This window comes from Mugil cephalus, chromosome 9 (assembly GCF_022458985.1).
Source record: "Mugil cephalus isolate CIBA_MC_2020 chromosome 9, CIBA_Mcephalus_1.1, whole genome shotgun sequence".
Classification (NCBI taxonomy): Eukaryota; Metazoa; Chordata; class Actinopteri; order Mugiliformes; family Mugilidae; genus Mugil; species Mugil cephalus.
In genome coordinates this window covers 27894028-27916918 of record NC_061778.1, presented here as the reverse complement: position 1 = coordinate 27916918, position 22891 = coordinate 27894028, and the positions used below count along the sequence as shown (strand labels likewise).

Sequence of the window (22891 nt, the reverse complement as noted above, 5' to 3'; positions counted from 1 at the left end):
TCAGTTGCATCTGACACCTGCCCATTTTGTATTTTCTTTTTATTTTAAACACTGATACTGTAACTGAAGGAAGAGGGGCCTTGATGTTTGAATGTACTGAGTTTTAAGAACACAAAAGACAAGCTTCTTCCCAAGGTATGATCAAGTCTTCTCATCTATCAATCCAGCAATGAATACATGAAAAAAGAACAATAAACGCTTTTAAATTTTATTTTTTTTCCCCTTAATAGAGCTGTACAATCATCAAATCTAACTTAATATGAACCTAGCAGAAACTGATCTGTACATTTTAATTGCTTTTGGGCACAATAGCTTAACACATTTAAATAATCAAATAATAAGTTGTCTATCTAAGCAAACACTTGAAAACATTAAGATAATGGAAGGAGAGGCAGGTTCGATCAAAACAAACCAAACAGAAAAGAACAAAAAAAAATATTCCTTGCATACTTCATTCTCTCTAGCAGGATAGAAAGCTTAATCATACTTCTTATTTACACATAAATGAACAAAATTCTAGACTTTTAATGATGAAAATGAGTAGTTGGGGGGAGCAAAACAGAAAAAGAAAACGCATCCAGGCCAAAAATAGATAATATGGCTATTGCATTAACATGTGGATACCTTCTTTGACAACCAATTCATGTCTTGTAGGCCATTCAGTCTAAGTGTATAATTTCCAATCTATGATTTAAGTATTCAAGCACAATCATCCCTTTTCCCCTGCATCAGCTGCCCTTAATCATGTTGACTCACCAATCAACCACCAAATTAACCATTCCTGAGACAGATTATTGGAGTCATGTATTGAGGGTTTTGTTCTGAGTGTTGTTGGTCAACAGTTATAGTTAACTTTCCTAGTTTTTAGTAGTGTCAGATACAACACTTTCAATGCTCCTATTGGCATTCCGTACAAAACACCTGCCCTATTCCTACAGTTATTTCCATTGAAGTCAAAAAAGAAAGATTATATATATTTGTTCATTTTTCTCTAGAAAATGAATGTAGTGTTCATTAAACCCATTTAGACTGAATCTAAAATTGGCAACATTGTGCAACCACCAGGAGCATGATGCCAAAACAGGACTGACTTCAGAATACATCAATGTGTGAAATATAAATTCATTATATGGTGACAAGCACAATCAGACTTTGTCTTTATAACATGTTGTGTATGATACTGTAGGACAGTGGGTCTCTGTTGAGGAGCAAGCAGCTCTGAATGTGGTTTAAAATATGATATGACTTTCATCAAGCTAATTTCCTGATTTCAATTGGTTGACATAATCCTTCTTAAACCAATAATGCATTTAATCCTGGGAGCATTACCTGATTACTTCGCGAAAACTGGTAATAACTAAAACCACTGTTAACTGCAACTGTAATCTTGACCCACTCTGTAGTGCACTTAACACATAAGATGGCATTATTGGTTTACATCGAACATCAGCTCAGTAAAGAGCATAGAACAATAGCAAAGAACAAATGTATTCCTGCTGAATGTTTTTCAGTGCAAACCAGTGACTTCCAACAGTTTTAATGAATATTTAACATAAGATCTGCACTAATGAGCAGCACTGCACACTAAATATTGTTTTTCTTTCCCATGACAATTTCTAGTTAGCAGCACTACATTATATTTAAAGTTCTGACCAACATGAAATATCAATTCAATTATACAGACATTTAACAGCATCGCTTCCCTTCAGATTTAGATCTTTGAATAGTCTGTGCTATAGACGAGAATTATTTTTATCTTGACAGCAGAACAGAGATAGACTTACAAAAACCTTAAAATGCATTTTGTGCACTCGTTTATATTCATGGCTCCTCTGTAACAGTGCAAAAAAAGCAGAGCAAAGGCAACCAACTCGCATGTTTGTTTATGTGTGTTTTTTGTGTGGGGGCGGGGGATTCTAGAGAAGTCCATGTCTCGAGGCCAGAAGGCTGGTAAACAGGGTGGGTGCACAATATTCCACCAGGGACCTACTCGGTTCGTCGCATTCTAACAACAGTGTAACCTTGTCCATTTTGAATCAGACCGAACTACAGATAAGTACAACTGAGGTGTTACAGAAACCCAATAGTCAAATGAAGGTATATGTCCTTCCAAGCAGCATAACTTTGCAAAGGCCAGTTTAAAAAAAAAAAAAAAAAAAGGTGTGATGGGGACACATATTAGTTCAATCTTTATTTCGTTACAATATAGCCTTCTTTTTTAAAAAAAAAAAAATCAAACAAACAAAAAAAAAAAAATAGTGATAATAATTGACAGTACCATTTCCCTTCCTTCTTAATGCAGAACAAGAGGGTAAGGTAATCTTATTTTGAAGCAGTGCTGAGGTCTTGTAGAGTAATTTCAAATTAACAGAGGAAGAGCACAGCAGGATTGTGTGTGTGTGCGTGTGTGTGTGCATCTACATCCTACATTGCAGATCACGGGAGAATGGGTGGGAATGGATTGGAGGGCAGAGCATTATTAGAGTTCAAAATCCCTCCATCCAAACACCCAGGCCCCTCTCTGCCAGCATACGGTTCACTGAAATCACCTGCAAGACAAAGACAAACATTCAGATGGGGGTCATATCAATAAACTACATGGCAAAATGTACCACTGTATGACAAATACTATGAAGTCTGTGCTGCTTTGAGGACACAATGATAAACTGTTTTCATTGAATAATCACATTGATTGAGGCCCAAAAATATTTAATTCATTTAACACGGAATGTTCCTACGGAATCCTGTTGATGAACAGACTGGTTAAGAAGGCCATGTCTGTTCTGGGATGCCCTCTTGAGTCTGTGGAGGTGGTGGGTGATCGGAGGATGGAAGCAAGACATCCTCCCTGATAGAAAACCACTAATTAATGGGTCCTGGACTTGCAGAAAAATATTTTAAGCACCAACAAATGAACAAACAAGTTTAGTCCATTTCCTTTGAGCTGTTCATTCTATCCTTTGTCATAACTTTAATCCTTCTCCAACTTGGTCTCCTAAAACTTGCTAATTAACTATCAGTTTTAGCTTCAAAATAATAATGAATAAATAAACAATACAATAAATTAGTGGCACCCATATTCATGTTTGAAATGTTGCTGAATGTGAAAAAAATTCAGTCAATCATTTATTCATTCGCTGGCACCCTAATTCATGTTTCAGGAGTTGTAAATTTACATAATCTCGAGTTCAGTGAAAAACTAAAAAGCTCATCTACCAAATCTATGCAAGTACTTATATGGTGTTGCACGTTTAATTCTATTTGTGGTTTAGAATACCTGTCTAAAGAAGTGCATGCCGTTATACTGGGATTGAGAGAGTCTGCTGCAGGACATGACGAAATAAGGCCTAGTCTTGTAACTGTGCTTTAACTGTGTCCCTAAAAACAGGTGTTGTACCAAGTGACCTAAAAGTAGCCAAAGTTATTCAAATCAGGTAATTTCAGTATATTTACTAATTACCGTCCTATATCTGTTTTACCTTGTTTTTCTACATTTTTAGAGAAACTAGTATATTCAAGAATTATAAAGTATTTGGATGAGAACAACATGTTGTACAGTCATCAATGTGGTTTTCAAAAAAAAAAAAAAAAGTCAACAGAAATGGGTCTTTTGCAGCTTGCTCATAAAATCTCTACAGCTTTAGACAATAATAATAATAATAAAAAAGATATCTTGGCATTTTCTTAGACTTGTCAAAAGCTTTGACACTGTTGATTTTAACATCCTTACTGAAAAATTACATAAATATGGATTTCATGATGTTGCTCTCAAATGGTTAATCAATTACTTAAATGATAGGGAACAATATGTTTCGGTGAATGGTTATAATTCAAACAGAGCTAAGCTACTTTGCGGAATACCTCAGGGATCCATCCTGTTTTTGATTTACATGAATGATCTTCCTAGGGTCCGTCATAATGTACTGCCTCTTATTTGCTGATGAAACATTTCTTGTTGCTTCACATGAAAATTTTAACACTGATTCGAGAAGCTAAGGAAGAGCTGTCGTTGCTTTCCAGATGGTTCCAGATGAACCACTCTCAATATAATTAAATCTAATTTTATGATATTTTGTAATAAAAATAAAAAGTATACAAAAGAAATAGCAAAAATATTTATATACAATATTGAAATAACTCAGGTTCCTCACATTAAATTCCTAGGAGTCATAGTAGATGAAAAATTAACATGGAAATACCATATTGAATTTGTCTGTCAAAAGACTATGAAGTCAACTGGTATTCTAAGTAGAGTTTGTTCGTTGATAATCCATTCCTGTGTCTTAACTCTCTATTAGTTTAATTTATCCTTATATTATGTATTGTAACACTGTGTATGCTACATGTCCTACTTTTCTTAACAAGATTTTACTCATCCAAAAGAAATTCTTGAGATTGATTAGTTTTGCCAATTGAAGTCATGTATTGAGGATTTTGTTCTAAAAGAACCGATTCTTCTGCTCCTCTTTTAAAGAAAAAAATTCAAACTGCTATCAATTTTCAATGTGAACATATATCAAACGTATTCATGTATACATAAACACGTTTCCTTCAGCTTGATGTATGTATCTATGACAGAAGTTTGTTTATCTGTTTCTCCTGCTCTTCTTTTCTCTCTATCTTCTCTGTTTCTACCCGGCTGGCCTTCAGCAGATGGTTCCCCCCATATGAGCTGGTTCTGCTCAAGGTTTCTTCCTGTTAAAAGGGAGTTTTTCCTTGCCACCGTCGCCCTCAGGCTGCTCTGGAGGTTGCAGGCTGGTTTTTGTGAAGCGTCTTGAGACGATTTGTATTGTTATTGGCGCAATATACATAAAACTGAATTGAATTGAACATGTACATTTAACTCATGACCTCCCATTTGCTTTCCAGAATGTTATTCACTTTTCCTCAAACCTTCACTCGTATCATACAAGACATTCAAAGGACTTTTATCTTTCATTTTGTCAGACTTCCCTTAATCAATATCTATTGAAATACAGAGGTCCATCTCTTTGGAACAATCTACCGATATCACTGCAATCAATATCAACGTTATCATTGTTTAAGAAACACCTGAGAAGATTTTTAATTAGCAAAGGTTTGTAACGCTGTTTGGTTTCTGTTATGCATTTACATTTGTAATTATATTTTTGTGTGTAAATTGTTTATTTTTTGTCTTATATTTTAATTTTGTTTAACTTTTGTTTAACTTTATTATTACTGTTATGATTTGTATGTACAATGTGCATGTGTTAATGGTTACTGTTCAGTTAGAACACCCAAATGACACTTTGTCAAACTGTTGTTGCCAATCTTAGCCGTCTCTACATTACTGTTAAGACTCTAGCAGTCTGTCTGGGTCCAGGGCACCCGCAACGCTGCCATTTATGGCCTGGGCCCACCCATTTCGACCAATTTCTGCTACGATACTGCTTGTGGAGAGATATCTTGGAATTTTTAGAATTGGTTGGTACAAATCAGTATTGGTTGGTTCATCGATGGTTCATCAATGATAGCAAGCTGCTTGGCCCAGATGCAGCAAAACAGGCCCAAACAAGGATGTGACCAGTCCCATGTTTCACGGATGAGAATGACGCTGGAATGCAGTGCCGTTTCATCTCCAGACATAAGCCTCTCATTTAAACCAAGCAATTCTATTATGGTCCCATCTGTCTACAAAACATTTTCTCAATAATCTTCTGGCGTGTCCACGTGATGTTCAGCAAACTGCAGACGGGCAATTTTTTTTCAGCAGTGACTTTGTCTTTGCCCTCCGCCATGGACACCATGGTTGTTCAGTGTTCTCCTGATGATAGATTCATGAACACGAGCCAGTTTGAGAGAAGCCTTAAGTTGCTTATAAGTTACCCCAGGACGATTATTTTTTTTGAAGGTATATTTGTTCGTCCACAATTCTTGTGGAGGTTAAGAGTTGTCTTAAATTGCCATTTGGCCACAACCTGACTGGATTTATTGATTCCATACTCCTTTGAGATAGATAAAATCCATCTCTATTTTCCAGCTGAATGAGCCACAACAACTCTTTTTCTGAGGTCCTCAGGAAGCCCCTTTGTCCATGCCATCATACACTTCCGCAAACATGTGTGTGTCAAAATTAGACTGTGACGAGTCCCTAAGTTTGGTTGGGTTCTTTTTGTCTACTCTCACAACTTGTGTGAAAATCTGCTTTGAGTCAAATTTTGAGTCATTTTAACGCAGGAATGTAAAAGATCCTGTACGTTCCAAATAGTTTTCAACAGCACTCAGCATTAACAATGTACTTATGATCCTTACGAGTGTATTGTGAAAGTTATTTACAAATCTGATGTATCCTAGCATCGTACCTCATCTCCGACCATGTTCCACAAGCGGACCAGCGGGAGACCTGTGTTGTTATCGTAATTTGAAACCTTCAAAGATAGGCAAAGAAAAATGGCCAGTTAGGGATGCCTGACTTAACTAGTATGAAGTGGTTCACTGAGGAAGGGGGCCTTACCTGTGCAAGCATCGCCACTCCTCTAGTCATCTCATCCAGTGCTGATGTAGCCTCAGCTGAAAAACTTTCCTCTCCTGATGAATTACATTTAGAACACATTAAGTGTGGAGTCTAGATAAATTTGAATGCAATTTTTCTTGGCAAAGTGGTTGACAGGCTTTCACCTTTTCAAGGTTAAAGAAAGGTTATAGACTACACTTCAAATTATGTCTTAATAAAAACTAGATTGTACCGGGTAGTGGGACGATGTTATCAAGCAATACTTCAGCACCTTGAAATGGTAGCGTTACAAAATCAGACCTGGAGAAAAGACACAATTTGTTAAGGAAAATGGTCACAGACATAAAGCTCAAGCAATATACCCAAGTCACACGTTGTAGTACGACATGTTTAGTTTTATTTACAGACAGCACAATTGACGCTGCAGTCACATATTATTTTGTTGTACCGCCTTTAGCTTTGATTACAGCACACATTCGCTGTGGTATTGTTTTGATAAGCTTCCGCAATGTCACAAGATTTATTTCCATCCAGTGTGAAATAAATCTGGTGACCTCTGTGCAAAGCGTTCTCCAGCACATCCCAAAGATTCTCAATTGGGTTAAGGTCTGGACTCTTTGGTGGCCAAACCATGTGTGAAAATCATGTCTAATGTTCTCTGAATCACTCTTTCACTATTTGAGACCAATTAACCCTGGCATCTCATCTTGGAATATGTCCGTCCTATCGGGAAAGAACCTATCAGGTCGTCAGCTGACCCCATTCTTTGGGCATAATGTTGCTCAACCTAGACCTGACCAACTGCAGCAACCTCAGATCATAGCACTGCCCCACAGGCTTGTACAGTAGATACTAGACATTGTGATGGGTGCATCACTTCATCTGCCTCTCTTCTTACCCTGATGCACCCATCACTCTGGAACAGGGTAAATCTGGACTCATCAGACCACACTGACCTTCTTCCATTGATTCCATTGCTCCAGAGTCCAATCTTTATTGGAGCAAATTGAAGCCTTTTTCCTTTTAGCGGTTTTCTTAAGGCTATACATTTGTCCAGTCCCAATCCCTTGAGTTCACTTCACATTGTACAGTTCTTTTTTATCAATTAATATAATTTTGGTAGTTTCTGTTCCAATCTCCTTAGATGTTTTCTCCGTGTGATGCATGCCAATGTTGTTTAAGAAATGAGAAGCTACTCATTACATCAGTTTGGGTTAAATAACTTGTTGCCAGCTGAAAGACAATTGCCCATGTAGTACTTATTATTAGGAGGCTCAGACCAATTTGCTTAGTTAAATTCAGACTTTTTATTGGCCAGACAGTGAATAACACACATCGGGAAATGTTGGAAGGAGGTCTCCACGAAAGTCCACGAAAGATAGAACTACATCAGATGGCAGTTTAAGCTGCTTTTGACTGGCTGATTGATCGGGAAGTGCTTTGTTTGGAAGTGCTGGTGTAGGCACGATTTTTTTATTTTTTTTTTTAAAAGAAAAACATTACACAGTTTTAATATAGCGAGACCTCTGACTCTTACCTTATTTGCCGTAGTGAATCAATCTTAACTCTGTCATAGCCTCCATAATCAACATATCGGATCTCCACTTCATTTGTTTCTTTATAAAATGTGATGACCTGAGCCCTCCACCAGGCTCCATCCGCTGCTGGAGCGGCACAGATCACACCAACTGGATGACAGACAAAGGACAGACAGATTATTAAATCTGCAAGTAGCTACGTTAAAAACAAGAGGGAAAACTGACTAAAATGTAAGTATTGCAAATACCACAAAGCGTTCCCTTTATTTTGATCCTAATGATCCTTTAACCACGTTGTGAGATTTCCTTTATTAGTAGTCTACTGTCATAAATCCCCATCGAATATGCAAAAGCTCCAATGACAAAAACATTTGGTTTTATACATCACAGTGATAAGAGTGATTTAGGCATTAAATCAACTGTTAACTGCCTTCTTGGGTACACAGATATCACACCGATATCTGTTTTGATTTAAAAAATAAATAAATAAATAAAATAAATAAAAAAATCAACACTCACATTTGTAGTGGTTTAAAAAATATTATGCATTACATTCTTTTTCTCAAATTATTCTCTGCAACAAAAGCTCCATAAAGTAACTGAATGGAATCTATGTGCCCATGGAGTCAAAGACTTACTAGAGAAAGGAGTGAAACTGGATATTAAATAGTATTTGCTGTGCTACCACAGTTACCTTCAGCAGGTGAGGGCAGGGCAGGTGTGCCTGACTGGGAGTAGCACAGGAACATCTGCTGGTCAAGGCTTCGTAGTGCGTGGTAGGTGGGGTGGGTGTGCTGCTGGACAAAGATGTGACCAGCTGACACAATGTTCACCACAATCACTTCAACCGTCACTCCACTCGGGAGCAGGAGCTAAGAAGACATATGACATACGATTAAGTGTAAGTCATAGGGTACATGGATTTAATCCTTTGGGATAAAGTATCTATCTATGACACACAGACACACACACACACACACACACACACACACACACACACACACACACACCCCCCCCCCAACAGTCATCTAGTGTTGTATTCAACTTCCTATTTTTCTGTAAAATACTGCAAGAACTATATTCTAGATTTCTAGACAACAAAACTCATCCTTACCCAGGAAGTCATGGGAAGTGACGGCAAGGTAAGTGGGGGAGGAGGAGGCGCATATAGATTGGTCAAGTCCAAGTCTTTAAACTTCTTCCCAATCAATGACAAGGTTTTGTCAACCTGCTGCTGCGTACCTACAAGATCAGACAGAAATCAATTTTCTACCTTGTTCAAATCATTTCAAAGACACATTAAACTCAACTTTTCATAATTGTATTGCTACGATTAATTGATTGTAACATTTCCTGAATACTGTCAGAAAATATTAAGCCGGAACCATAGTTAATGGCAACTCAAACGGAATGAAAAAGTTATGCAACACCCACATGTTGCCCCCCCCCATGTGTGTTGCTTTGTTTTTGCTGGTGAGAGGCATACATGTGGGGAAAATGGCAGAACAGTTATTCCCCCCAACCAAACGTGTTAAATCAGCAGTCTGGGAATATTTTGGAAACAGGGAAAAACGACCAGGGTGTTTTTTTGAGGACGGTTTGCCAGCACGTAAATCATGTTATAAAAATTGCAGTCAAAGGAGGAAACACGTCTAATATGTCTGACCACCTGCGGGACAACGACCCAGCTTTGTGTGCCAAAATAAAGGTCAATACACAGTAACATTAAAAGATGTCAATGTTTTTCTAACATCGCATTGAATAAGTAGGAAATTAAATATTAGCGTGTCATTTGCAATTAATTGTGTACGAGTACGATGCGGGGTCGCCTTTCAGTGCAGCGTGAGGTCGATTGCTTTTGTTCTTTCTTCTTTTTTTGTAATCGGACAGTCTCAGTGTAGAAGAAAACGTCATGTAATCAAAATGCCATGTAGTCAAGGTCCTCAGTCAGTCAGTGAGCATTTAGCATTACCTCCTTTTGCTTTCTCCCATCTGTGCATAAACGTTGGGCTTGTACTTCCTGCTCGATCCAGTGCTTGTACGCTTGTGCTTCCAGTCTGTTTCATGTTTTACTAATTTGTTTACGTCATTGTAATTTAAACACAAAACAAATAAACTTAAACATCTGGTATAGATGACAATTGATGACTTAAATAACTTAAACAATTCTCCTGGGGGATCAATGATTGGTTCTATATAAATAGATAATTAAATATACAAATACAAATATTGGGTCATATAATTAGTAATATAATTTTATTTTGGCATCAAAAGACAGAAATAAAAAAAATTAAGACCTTCAAGGAGTGTCCATGTGATTTTACAGAGTTGTGAAATCAATCAATTAATCATAATAATGGTGATTATCGTAATATGATAAATTCTCTGACAATAATTGTACTAAGGAAAACTATGATCATGACATCCCAACCTCTTAAAAAAAACATTAAGGGACGTTAGGATAGACTGGTAGAGACTCACCCTCTATGTGACAGATCTGGAACTCCTGTGTATAAGGCAGGGTGGAGATGTATATCTTTGCACCAGAGTTCTGCTTAAGGAAACTCACATATCTGCCCTGCTTCCCGATCAGCCGTCCTACAAGGTGCTGGTATAGGAACATAGGCATAAAGGACAATAATGAGCAAGGTAACAAGACGAAGGATTTAAGGGTTTAGATCACAATAAGCATGTGATCTAAACCCACAGTCCAGACTTCTCTACACAGAGAAAGAACCGCACATACTACAGATGAATCACAATATCTTTCCACTACCTTGGATCTTGCCCATTATCTGAGTGACCAGAACTTAAATAATGCTGATTAAGCCATATATTAATTTCAAAAAACAATTATAGATCATCCTCTGGTACATCTTTACGTCCAAAAGACAGACAGTCCATTTGTGAGAGGCACAGCATGTTACAATTCTTAGTAGTACATTCTTTGTCCAAACTGAAACTCAGCATAATATTTCCCTTCAAATGATCATTGAAGGATTGCATAGCATTGTTAGTTCATATGTTCTGGAGCTGTGAGAAGATATCGCACTATTGGAGAAATACGACTTGATCAAAAAGTACACCCATTTATTTAGATCAGGGGTCGGCAAACCATGGGTGGCGTAAACACTGGCACACTGGACCTCCCCGTGTTTGGAAGATTGTTGCTTTACATGTGGTGCAATTTCTTGGGTTTGAGTGTCAACTCCTGCCCACAACACTTGGCATTGCTTTGGACATCACAGGGGGTATAGACATCTACAGCAATTGCTCTCTCAAATACACCAACGTACGGCCACCACAACCAAACACAAAAAGCCCAGAAAAATAAATGCACCACAAAGAGACAACGGCCAGACCATGGCGATTATTTTTCTCTAAATCGACCGACCGATCGACCGACTTGTGTTTGGGTTTGTTTGGTTGTACTCACGTGAGTTGTCCTGACTTACCTTTGGTACCTCAATCTCCCAGATGATAAGCTCAGTGCTCAAGGAGGCAGTGTGGTTGCTCTGGCTTTCCCCAGCACCCATAGTACAGCCGCTGTCCACCGAGTCCATACTGTTCACATCAGAACCTAAACACACGATCACAAAATCTTTACCAGTAACAGCTACAATTTGTTGCCACAATGCACCCAGAAACCATCATTTCAGACATCATTCATACCAACCATTTTGTTATTACAGAAACATACTTTAAAACAATTCTCTAAAGTATAATTTCAAAACGTCAAGGACCCTTTAAAGTGCTCTTCATACAGTCTAATAAGCTTACTTGATCATGATTATAAAATTATTACTAAGCTATTAGGCAATCGAACTGAATCTATCCTACCCAAAATAATTAATCTAGATCATGTTTTATAAAAGGGAGATACATCATTAATAGAAGTCTTCTCTACTTCTTTCTTTGGATGCAGAGAAGGTTTTTGACAGGATTGAATGGCCTTTTTTCCTGTTTTGCACCATTTCATTGGGGTCATAATTTTGTAGAATGAATTAAAGCAATTTACAGTTTAAAGTCCTAAAGTAATAATTATAGTAGTTCTTCCTCTGTCTACTTTTCCTTAACCAGAGGTACAAGACCGGGTTGCTCATTACCACCTCTGCTTTTTGCAATGGTGACTGAACCATTGGCGTCACATGTATAAAATACCTTGAATATCAGACGCCTGACGATTAATGGTGAAGAGCATAAAATATCTCTTTTTGCTGCTGATATAATGTTGTATATAATTGACACATAAAATTAAGTTATACACTCACCGGTCACTTTATTAGGTACACCTTACTAGTAAAAAGTTGAACCCTCTTTTGCCTTCAGAACTGCCTTAATTCTTCGTGCCATATTTTCAACAAGGTGCTGGAAACATTCCTCAGTTTTTTGTCCATATTGACATGTTAGCATCACAGTTACTGCAGATTTTTAAGCTGCACATCTATGATGAGAATCTCCCGTTCCACCACATCCCAAATGTGCTCTATTGGATTGAGATGTGGTGACTGTGGAGGCCATTGGAATACAGTGAACTCATGACGAGCGGTGACGTCGTCGCGTTCTAACTAGAGCTGAGAAGAGCAAGCGGAGCTTGAAGAGAAAAAAACAAACAAAAAAAAAAAACAAAACAAAAAGCAAGCAAGCCAGAGGAAGCAGTGAGCAGCGTCGAGGAGGAGCAGGAAAGCTTGAAGAGAGAGAGAGGTGGGGCGCTTCTTCGGTTTGAAAACAAATGAGCATGGCAAACCAATTAACGCCGACACACCACTATGCAAACGGTGTTTTAAAACATGCCTGGCCAAGGGTGGAAACACCTCCAACTTAGCCAAGCACTTAAAGGCCAAGCACCCAGACCTGCACACCAAGTTCAGGGAATGACAGGTAATAAATATACCCATGAAAAAAAGCCAGTCAGTGTTAAAAGCAAGTAACGCCACCCCCCTTCACTCTCCACAAAAAGTAGCTCTGAAACAAAACAAATTAGAGCTGAACTGCAATAACCACTAAACTCTGGTTTAAATAACCTTTTATATGATATTCTCACAGTTATTTTTTTTAACTTGTTGCCATACATGTAGACATGGTGATTTACAATAAATCTGAAGTGGTTCCTATAATTTTTTTCCAGATCTTAAGTAGGACCTAGAAACAAAAGGTCTAGTGTTTTGAATCATTTATTTTATTTATTTTAAAATTGTGTTCTTGTTCTAAGATTTTCCATTAAAATAAAGTCAGTAATGATGGTTGTGCGTGAAAATCCCAGTAGATCAGCAGTTTCTGAAATACTCAGACCAGCCCGTCTGGCACCAACAACCATATCACGTTCAAAGTCACTTAAATCCCCTTTCTTCCCCATTCTGATGCACGGTTTGAATTTCAGCAAGTTGTCCTGATCACCTCTTCATGAATAAATGCATTGAAATGCAGTCATGTGATTGACTGATTAGCCATATGTGTTAACAAGCGATTGAACTGGTGCACCTAATAAAGTAGCCAGTGAGTGTACATTTATATGATGTAATTGATCAATTTGGAATATATTCAGGATTTAAAACAATTTTTAATAAATCGCTTGCCTCTTGTATATGACACCAACAGAAAAAATGCAAAGAAAATCATGGTCTTCTCAATGGATACCGAGGAATTTTAAATACTTAGGGATAAACATTATCCCAAATGGCAAATAGTCTTGCTTCTATATAGCGCTTTTCTACCTATTGGTACTCAAAGGACTTTTACAGTGAGACACATCTACCCATTCGCTCACACAAGCACACACACACTCACAACTGGGGGCTCAAGGACACTTCGGCATGTGGTTCGTGGACAACCTACTGAGCCACAGCCACCCCCTAAATTGGTCAGTCTCCATCCTTGGCTTCTCGCATATTCATTAAATAAATTTAAAAAAATAAAAAAAATAAATAATAAATAAAAATATTGATTACTACTTTACTCTTTACAACATACTTTTAGCTTGGAGGGATAGTAATAGAAATTGTAGCTCTCCTGTCAGTATCTCAATTCACTCCCCTTTACATCAAAACCCAGACCTGAAAAAAATAAGTCAGTAAATATTTGTAATTGGGCAAATTTTGGCATAAGACGACTCAGATTTAGTCTGGCAGAGACTTGCAGCTGAAAGTCTGGCAGCTAAAGTCATTTGAGGATTTAAAAATGGAATATGGCATCCCTGGCACAGACTTTAAATATTTACAGATATGGAGTATAGTTTGTATGCTCATTAAGGAGGGTACTTTGAGTTTTGTATTATCTGAAATGGAGGATCTACTGTTAACATCAATCACACTAAAAAAATTAAAGTTGTGAATTTTATGATGTGCTGTCTAAAATTCATCTTTCCCTAACCTATTAAAGATTTAGGAAAAAGATTTGGGGAATGGAGATCGATGACAACACCTGGCCAAATATTTGTACAATACAAATGGAAAATATTTTCCATTTACAAGTAATCAGGTTAAAGAAACAAGTTTTAAATTTATCCACAAACTGTACCTCACCCCAATATAAAATGAATAAAATCTCCAAAAATAATTCACCGTTCTGCCCTAGATGAAAAAGACAGCAATGAAAAGTTATACATTTATTTTGGTATTGTGAATCAATCAACCTTTTGTTCATCTTTTTTATCCAATTCAGTTTTAGAATATTTTTTTTTTTTTTTTAAATGCTGGTTTCTAATAATTCTTTCATATTATGCAAACAAATGTATACTTAGATAATAGAAAGATGAATTACCTCCTTCAATTAAGTTGTTTGTAAACCACTTTAGTTTTTTTTTTTTCCTTTGGAGATAGTCGCATATAAAAAAAAATATGGTCCGGAAAAGTTTTATGTCAAGTTGTGGGGGCCTTTATTTTACCATCTTAGGGAACTAGGACAATGATTGTGATTTTGGTTCAGAATTTAAGCTATCTGCAGTTAAACTGTTGCCGAGTGATTGATTGGTTGGTTTGATTGGTTGGTTGTGGCACTTTGTTTTGTTTTCTGGTATGTCGTTAGTTTTGTACACTCTTTGTACACAAAGGAAAAGGATAAAACAAAAATGAAAAACAGACAATAAATCAAATCCGTTATTTTGGATTGTGAACTATAGATGGTAGATTACTGAGCTGTAAAGCATAAATCCTTCCTTCAAATTTGTATGTTAATAGTAACAAATTAAAGCTGAAAGCCGGCATCTTAAGCACATATTTAGTACATAGGTGTAACCTGAAGTTTAGCGACCAACCTTTCCATGAAGAGTCAATACAAAAAACATTTCTGGCATATATTAAATAGAAATGCTATTCGAATAAAATAAAATTAATAAAGAATAATCATTCTCTGCATAACAGTACTTAGATGTGTGTTATTTAGAAAAAATGCATGTTCTTCAATTTTTGACAGCTTTGATGCTAACCAACATCCAATACAAACTGTTAAAAAAAAAAAAAAAACTAAAACGTTTATGGCAAAACTAGATCAGCTTGGCTTACTGGCTTACACACAATTGCGATCAAATACTTTTAAAAAAGCATGGATCAGTCCAGATAAGTCCCTGGTTGAGATCATTTGTGAGACTGTGACATATTGGGATAGAGCAATATAACTACCTTATGTGATCGAAGCTCAGTTATCCCAGTTTCACTTGGCACAAGCCAAAACAGCCAAAAACTTCAAAGAAATTGAAAATACATTATTTCATTTTCTGTTTTGCCTCTTTTTGTTTTAGTAACCTGGAAAAAACGTGCATTTTTGGATGAGTGTTTTTTTTAGAAACCTAGTCCAAAATGTATGTTCAAATTAGACTTGTTCCAACACATTTAAGAATCTACCCATTCAAAAAGACTTGTGAAACTCAAATTATCCCATTTTGAATCTTTTAAATATTCGTCCTAGTATTGGCATTAAAATATCACATCTAGATTTGTCCTGAAACACATCCTCCCTTCAATCAACATATTTATATCTCACCTCCAGACTGGTCTGTCTCCACCTCACATGTCACATGAGCTCCGTTCCTCAGGCTCATTCCACTGAGTCTCTTAATCTCACACACATCATTCACTAGATTTCCTTCAGTTACGGCCAAAGTTGCCTCCACAATGGTCTCGACCATTGACTGAGAATGTGTGGTTCCTTTAGCTGACAAGTCCGTAACTTGGATCACATCAATCTGGTTGTCAAAAAGGCTGCTCTTGAGGTCGTCACCACTGGTGTCATCCTCGTAGTACAACATGCTGCAAGCAGAGTCCTCAGCCAGCATAGCTGCTTCATCACATTTCTTTTTCATCTTTAGTACAGGAGTACTTTGTGACACTTGGTAAGATGGTGTTGGCCAGGTGCCTTTCTGTGCACTGGTTGTCTGATTAACTATTTGGCTGGCTTCAACAGGATCCCATATTGAAGCCGAAGAGCATCCATTGGGCAATCCTTGCTCCTCTTTCTCTGTTGCTTCTGTGCACTGACAGCCAACCTGAAAGGGGTTTGTTTGGGGATGGTAGTGCTGTTGGGTTTCAGTGGTTGGCTCCTGTGGCAAGCATATCCTGCCACTAGCAAGTGGTGTGTTTCTACTACAGATGACCTGGCTGACTGTGACCTGGGAGCTAGTGGCAGCAAGGACTTCCTTAGTAGCTGCTGAGATGACATCAGTTATAAGCCCAGATGCAAGAAGCTCCAGATCGTGTTCTTCTCTAGCGATACTTTGTATCTGGATATCCTCTGGTGTCACTGATAAAGTGGTGGAATCTTGTGCTGTGGTCGGGGCCGGAGTGGTAGGTGAGCTGGTTAAAATATGTTGATGTAAATCCTGCACCATCTCCAAGGAGGATGCCACTACTGGGAAGACACTCTGCACTGTGCCCGGCATGACTGCACAAACAGCAATCTCATGTTGTGTATTCATAGTGTTGTGGTGCTTCGCAACCTCTCCCTCTGGTTCTGGCCTCTCCACATTAGAACGATTTGCTGTTGTGGTAGACTCGCAGGAGAAACTGACCTCCTCTGCTGTGGCTTGTGGAACAGATGCTGGATCTTTGACTAGGTGTCTTTTATTTGCCATTACCAGGACAGGAAATGAACCGTTTTCTGGATCATCATGATTTGTCAATATCTGAAGGTTGTCTTCGTTATCAGGTAATGGCATAGTTGAGTGTGAAAGTTTATGGACTTTCTCTTGTCTTATTCTGCCCTGGTGAGGGACAGATTCTTCAGAAGTCTGTTCCACAGAAGATGCTGTTTCCATATCCTTGATGCGGACTTGAGGAATTTTTTCATGTTGTGTTCTCAGATTACCGTCCTTTGGAGACAAGTGTGTGTGGGTTTCTGTATCATTTGTGCCTTTCTCAACCAAACCATTGCTAACCTCTCCTGGAGATGTTCTAAGATCTATAGTGGTTTGAGGTCCCTCTGGGCTATCATGGCTAATGAGCCGCTCTTTTTTTCGTGAGATGTACCACCACCAGCCAATCAATGCGAGGACTCCAGGTAGTGTGTAGGGCACGAAAGAGCGAAACTTCAACGGCATTTCCGCAGGACACTAGCAGCCAACCTGAAAGTTGCAAAGACAGATTTTATAATCAGTTAAGGAACATTTCATGCTGAACACAACTTGGAGCAAGTGTGGGACAATTTACTTGGATATGCTTGACGAGTGAAAACCGACTTAGTTAAAAATCTTAACCTTACACTTTGAGTTACAGTGTGAAAAGACTTGGCATGTATAAAAATGTGTTCCATATCAACCAAATCCTCTGAAATGGATTATGTACATTTGTAAGACAGCTTGCGGACTCCATAATGGCTATGGTTAGAGAAGTTGCAGATCTTGCAGCACACAAAATTAGTCAATTATAAATCAGAAATTATTTCAACTCCAGGGGCTTCATTTATCAACCTTGCATATGCACAGATGTGTGCTTAAACAGAGCTTAAGTGCATTCCGATAAAAAGCAAGGAAATTATCAATTTGTACCTGTGCTGACATGTTGAATAATTGCTGTTACAATTAAAAAAAAGACAGTGAGAAAATAATCTCAACATCTTTCAACGTTTTAAAGTTTATTAATTTAACATTTGTGACGCACATGCAACAATCTGTTTCAGTGACTCGTTTATCTGCAATAAAGTATTTGTGATGTTGGTCAGTTGATCCTTTATTTCATGTATAGATTAGGTGGCGTCTTGTTGATTTTACAACAATGATTTTCCTCTAACTGTCTTGGCTCTTCCATAGCTTCCGACTCCAGAGCGCAGGCGGAACTGGCATTTCTGAATGCAAAAGACCCAAACCATCACCAATTACTTATTAGAGAATTTAGAACCCTTTCTACGCATAGTTTGATAAATGAAGCCCCAGGTGAATTATTGATTCCTTTCAGTGAAATTTCAAAAGCATAAACCTTAAATGAATGTTAAGGATATGCAACCACTTTAATACAGAGTATCCCAATTTCAGGGGCATTTATATAACTAAACAGTTAATCTGGTGATAATAAAATATTAATTACATGCATCATTCCAAGCCTTCTCTTTAAGGTCTTCTAGTCATTCCTTCATGTTATGTGCCCTCAGTTTCATCAGTCTGAAGTATGCTGTTACAGAACTATTCTGTAACTACTCCATTCTGCAATATTAAACTCCACCTTTACCCATCTGAACACATTAATGCATCAATACATCGAAATATTCTGTAGTACATGGCATCCATCTAATCATCCTTTGAGATTTCACGCCAATGATGGTTTTCAGATAGCTTTTTTCCCTATTAATGAGATTGAGGCTTCACAGCAAAATCTTGATTTGGCAAGGTATAACTAGAACTACAACATAATAACATTTAATTTTGTGGCAGAAAACGAAAACAAACAAAACAAACTCTTTAAAAAAATATATAAACACAGCCTAAATTAAAGATTCCAAGAGGATTTGTATAAATACAGGGCCTCTGAGTGAGGAGAAATATGGTAGGAAATTTGCAGTGTGATTTTCAAATCCAAAACGTGGATAATTTGCATGGGCTTCAGATCATAAATGAAGTCTGTATTTATTACAAATTACTAATGGCTCCCAGGTAAAGCTAGTCCTGTGCGAATAGAGCTTATGTTGACATACTTCCACAAGACTTGGAGAAATCTTGTTTCAACCAGAATGTTTTGGCAATGCACCAGTTGTTGCTGTAGTAGGATATTTTTTAAAAGCTAAGCAAACACTGCAAGTTTTATTCATAACATATACGACATGCAAATTCACTACACTTTTAATTCGGGTTTCCTATAGCATTTATCTGGCTCCTGTTCACACTCAGTGCGTTTACATGCATGTGAAAAAAAAACGAATTATTGCCCTTATCGGACTATAAGAGGAGAACTTAAGTGCATGTAAACACGTTGCTCCAGTTAAAATCGGTTCTCATTATCCAATTGAGACACCCAGATAATGCGATTGAATCAGACTTTTCAATCAGATAATGCGCGTGCGCATGCTCCACGACTGCTGCGCTGGCGTATGACCCCGGAACAAAAACGTCCAAGAAAGCTGATCGCAGAAGAAGAGAAACGGAACAAGAACCGTCTGAGGGATAGCGCGGATCTTACCTGTACCAGAAGTAGCGCGAACATTACGTACGAGATTAAAAAATGTACTATTATCTGTCTGGTTATTGTTTGAAATGCTGGTCTGCCTCATGAACGACTCTAGTTTATTATATCACGTAATAGGTCAACCCGGAAATCGGGCCGTATAAATGTGGTATTATCCCACTGAAAAGACACGGATCGCCATCTAGTGTGGAAGAGGAGAACAGTTATTTGATTTTCTTGCGCTGCATGTAAACTGGAACAAGGACTGTGGTGAGAAAATCTAATTTTGAGCATAGCTTGATTAAACTCTGCATGTAAACGCACTGATTGTCCAGACCAAATGGGCAGCCACCAAGTGAAATCAATGAAATCGTGAGTATTACATTGCCCAACAAAATTATTTCACTAGTTTTAGAGAAGATTTTTTTCAGTGCCTGCATTGCCCAATAAAAAAATGTTTTGTGAAAACAAAAATATATTAGGTGTAAATGTAAAAATTGAATGTAAAAATAAATAAAATGTGTTAAAAACTGATGTCTGAAGGCAATTTTTTTCCCCTCTGCAGACGCCGACTAGTGTTTGGGTGGCATTTTTACAGAGCGAGCCAGACTGATGAGGCACAAATATAAATGACTCACACTGGCGGAGGCTAAATGTGGCTACAGATAACTGCTTCTATGTCATGTAGTGCTATAAAAGCGCCTTGAGTCTTACTGTTGGTGGTTTAAACATTCTTCAGTTGTCTGTTTTTGGTTGGCTATGAGATTTGGTGTGTTAAAATCCTTTTCTTACAGTACCGCCTCTAGAAATATGGCTGGCACATGTATATGCAATACATAATTGAATATCGCAAATCTTTCTCCGAAACTGAAGTTCCACCACACAACTGACATCTTGTTTCAGCTGATTAAGGAAAACATGGGAGGGTCGTGCTCCCTTCCGTCAATGCCATTTAAAAAGAAAGAGAAAGTGCATCTCTTCAGCACAGCGCTCATGTGACATGCCATCGGTCATGTCATCTTTTTTGGTTGATGTAATTAATGAAGTGAATATCAGCCGATACCAATGTTTAGTTGATGTATGTGTGCATCCCAAGCAAATTCATTTCAGCTAGCTGTGATAATAATACCCACAATGGGATTGTGCGTCTCCAAAATAATCCTGTTGTTTGGTGCCAAATGTAGATCAATACTAGCTTAAAAAAAAAAGAAAGAAATAAAACACAGACTAGCACAGAGAATTAACTTCTGGATATTAATATGCACTTTCAGACTTAAGATGACGAAGAGCATTTTACATTATGTACAGTAACATAACACATGGTTAATTTTTCACACAATGATATAATAATAATAATACAATATTAGTTTTATATAGCACTTTTACATTAGATGCTCAAAGCGTTTACAGTGGTATACATTATCTGTTCGCTCACATAGTCACACCTTGATGGTGGTAAACTACTTCAGAAGTACCAGCTGCCCTGGAGCAGACTGATGGAAACATGGCTGCCACCCGTGCCTATGACCTCTCTGACCATCAAATATCACTCACTTGCAAGCATTGACCATTTGGGTACACAGTGGGAGCAAGGTGGGTTAAGTGTCTTGCCCAAGGACACAACAGACAGACTAGGGATAGGGCAGACAATGAGCACAATGTACAGAAACACTGTGTGTGTTGCCTGTCAATGTGAAATTGCGAATTTCCTGACTGGCACAAATAATTTACACGTGAAGTTGTATTCCACACTAAATGCACATGGCACAGTGAGTGTGGTCTGACACGCTAAATGGAAACTATAAACTCTATAAACAGCCCAATTTGAAATCATGTGGGCTGGGCCAGTAACATAACAAAATGATAACCTATAAGTAATGCTAAATGCAGAATTTTTCCATTAGCTTAGTGCAAAGAAGAAACAGCATATTAGAAGAATGTTTACTTTTAATAACCCATCCTTTGAAAAATTGTAATTCTTAAGAAAAAGTGCAATTTGGGCACTTTGTTGTCTGCTGTTAGTCCTGGGTTGCAGTATTGTGCTCGGCTCACTTCTTTTTCTGAGATGGACAATTAGGAACAGCAGTTATTTTCATTGAAAATTTGTAATTTATTTTTCGCAATTTGCAAATTCAAGCTGGAGCCAGATTAAACCATCTTCCCGGCTGCCTTTGGCCCGCAGACCTTATGTTTGATACCTGTGCTATAGAACAAGATCTCGCTGTGACTTCGTCAGACGTGAAATCCAATGGCAGCGGTGTCTGTGACCTAACGCCAACAAGTCTCTGAACAGCGTGGCTGGAGGGCTGACCATGGTGCCACATACAGAGCATTAAGTTAGCTAGGTAGCTAGCACACCGCACCAGTTGACATGCCGTTAGGTCCTTGGAAATCATCATCGAATAAAATGACAGGATAGCTAAACCCACACTACCCCAGCTGCATTATTTTAGACCGTGGGCATAGGTTGGCCACACCATTAAAGCGTCGTGTTAACATGTACATAATAAGTTATTTTTTCCTAATAGACCGTCGTGTTGGGCCACAACCTGAAAGAAATGCACCACGCAGCCATGAACAAATTAAAAAAGCACCAATAACGGCTCGACTGACCCAAGGTTAAAGGACATTTTAAGTCAAATACTGGTCCTGTCCTGGGGACGGGCCTCAGACCTTCACGCTAGCTTGTTAGCCGGCCTGGCGAAATGGCAGCTCACTGTATTCATCTAGTGACTGCCAACAGGCATTAACTCCTGTTTAAGACAAATTATTTTTATTCTGTTGCCACGTGCACATGCTGCAAGATGCAATTCGAGCAACTGTAGTTATACAGGTAACAGGTACGGAAGCCAGCCGGACTGCTCTGACTGGGAATTTATGGGAATGTGTGGCGGCTAATTGTTCAATGACATTGGATCACTGCTCTCAGTCGGCGGGACAGTTAAAGGCAAGCAGTCTGCAAAGATGCATAGAAAGGTCATAGGATGGTTTTAAATTAACGTGCGAGTGCTGGACTCATGTGAGCGTATTTGAACGAAGTCGCGCAGTGTGCACATGATACAGACGGCTAAAGGCTAGCAATGCCCTCCCTTAGCTGAGTAATGCGCTCATTCGTACCCGGACATTTTGCTTTACTTACAGTGTTTTAAGATCCTGGGTGCAGCCACGTTGAGACCAATATTGATAGTGAGTATTTTTGAAATGTTTCGTTGAGAAAGTCAGACTCTCCTCTCCACGTGTTGACCGACTAACACCACTCTTAAAAAAAAAAAAAAAAAAAAAAAAGTCTGAACAGC

The 22891-nt window shown here is 38.1% G+C and overlaps 1 protein-coding gene across 1 annotated transcript; it reads right to left on the bottom strand.

Moving 5' to 3' along the window:
* Window positions 1-194: 194 nt before the first annotated feature.
* Window positions 195-22891, bottom strand: akap1b (A kinase (PRKA) anchor protein 1b). Its single transcript, XM_047593727.1, has 11 exons — window positions 22735-22891; window positions 15991-17566; window positions 11469-11593; window positions 10495-10621; window positions 9128-9255; window positions 8708-8885; window positions 8013-8163; window positions 6708-6775; window positions 6476-6549; window positions 6324-6389; window positions 195-2549 (listed from the first exon to the last, which is right to left on the bottom strand). Exons 2-11 carry the CDS (start codon window positions 17540-17542, stop codon window positions 2487-2489), a joined length of 2532 nt encoding a protein of 843 aa, XP_047449683.1. The 5' UTR covers window positions 17543-17566; window positions 22735-22891; the 3' UTR covers window positions 195-2486.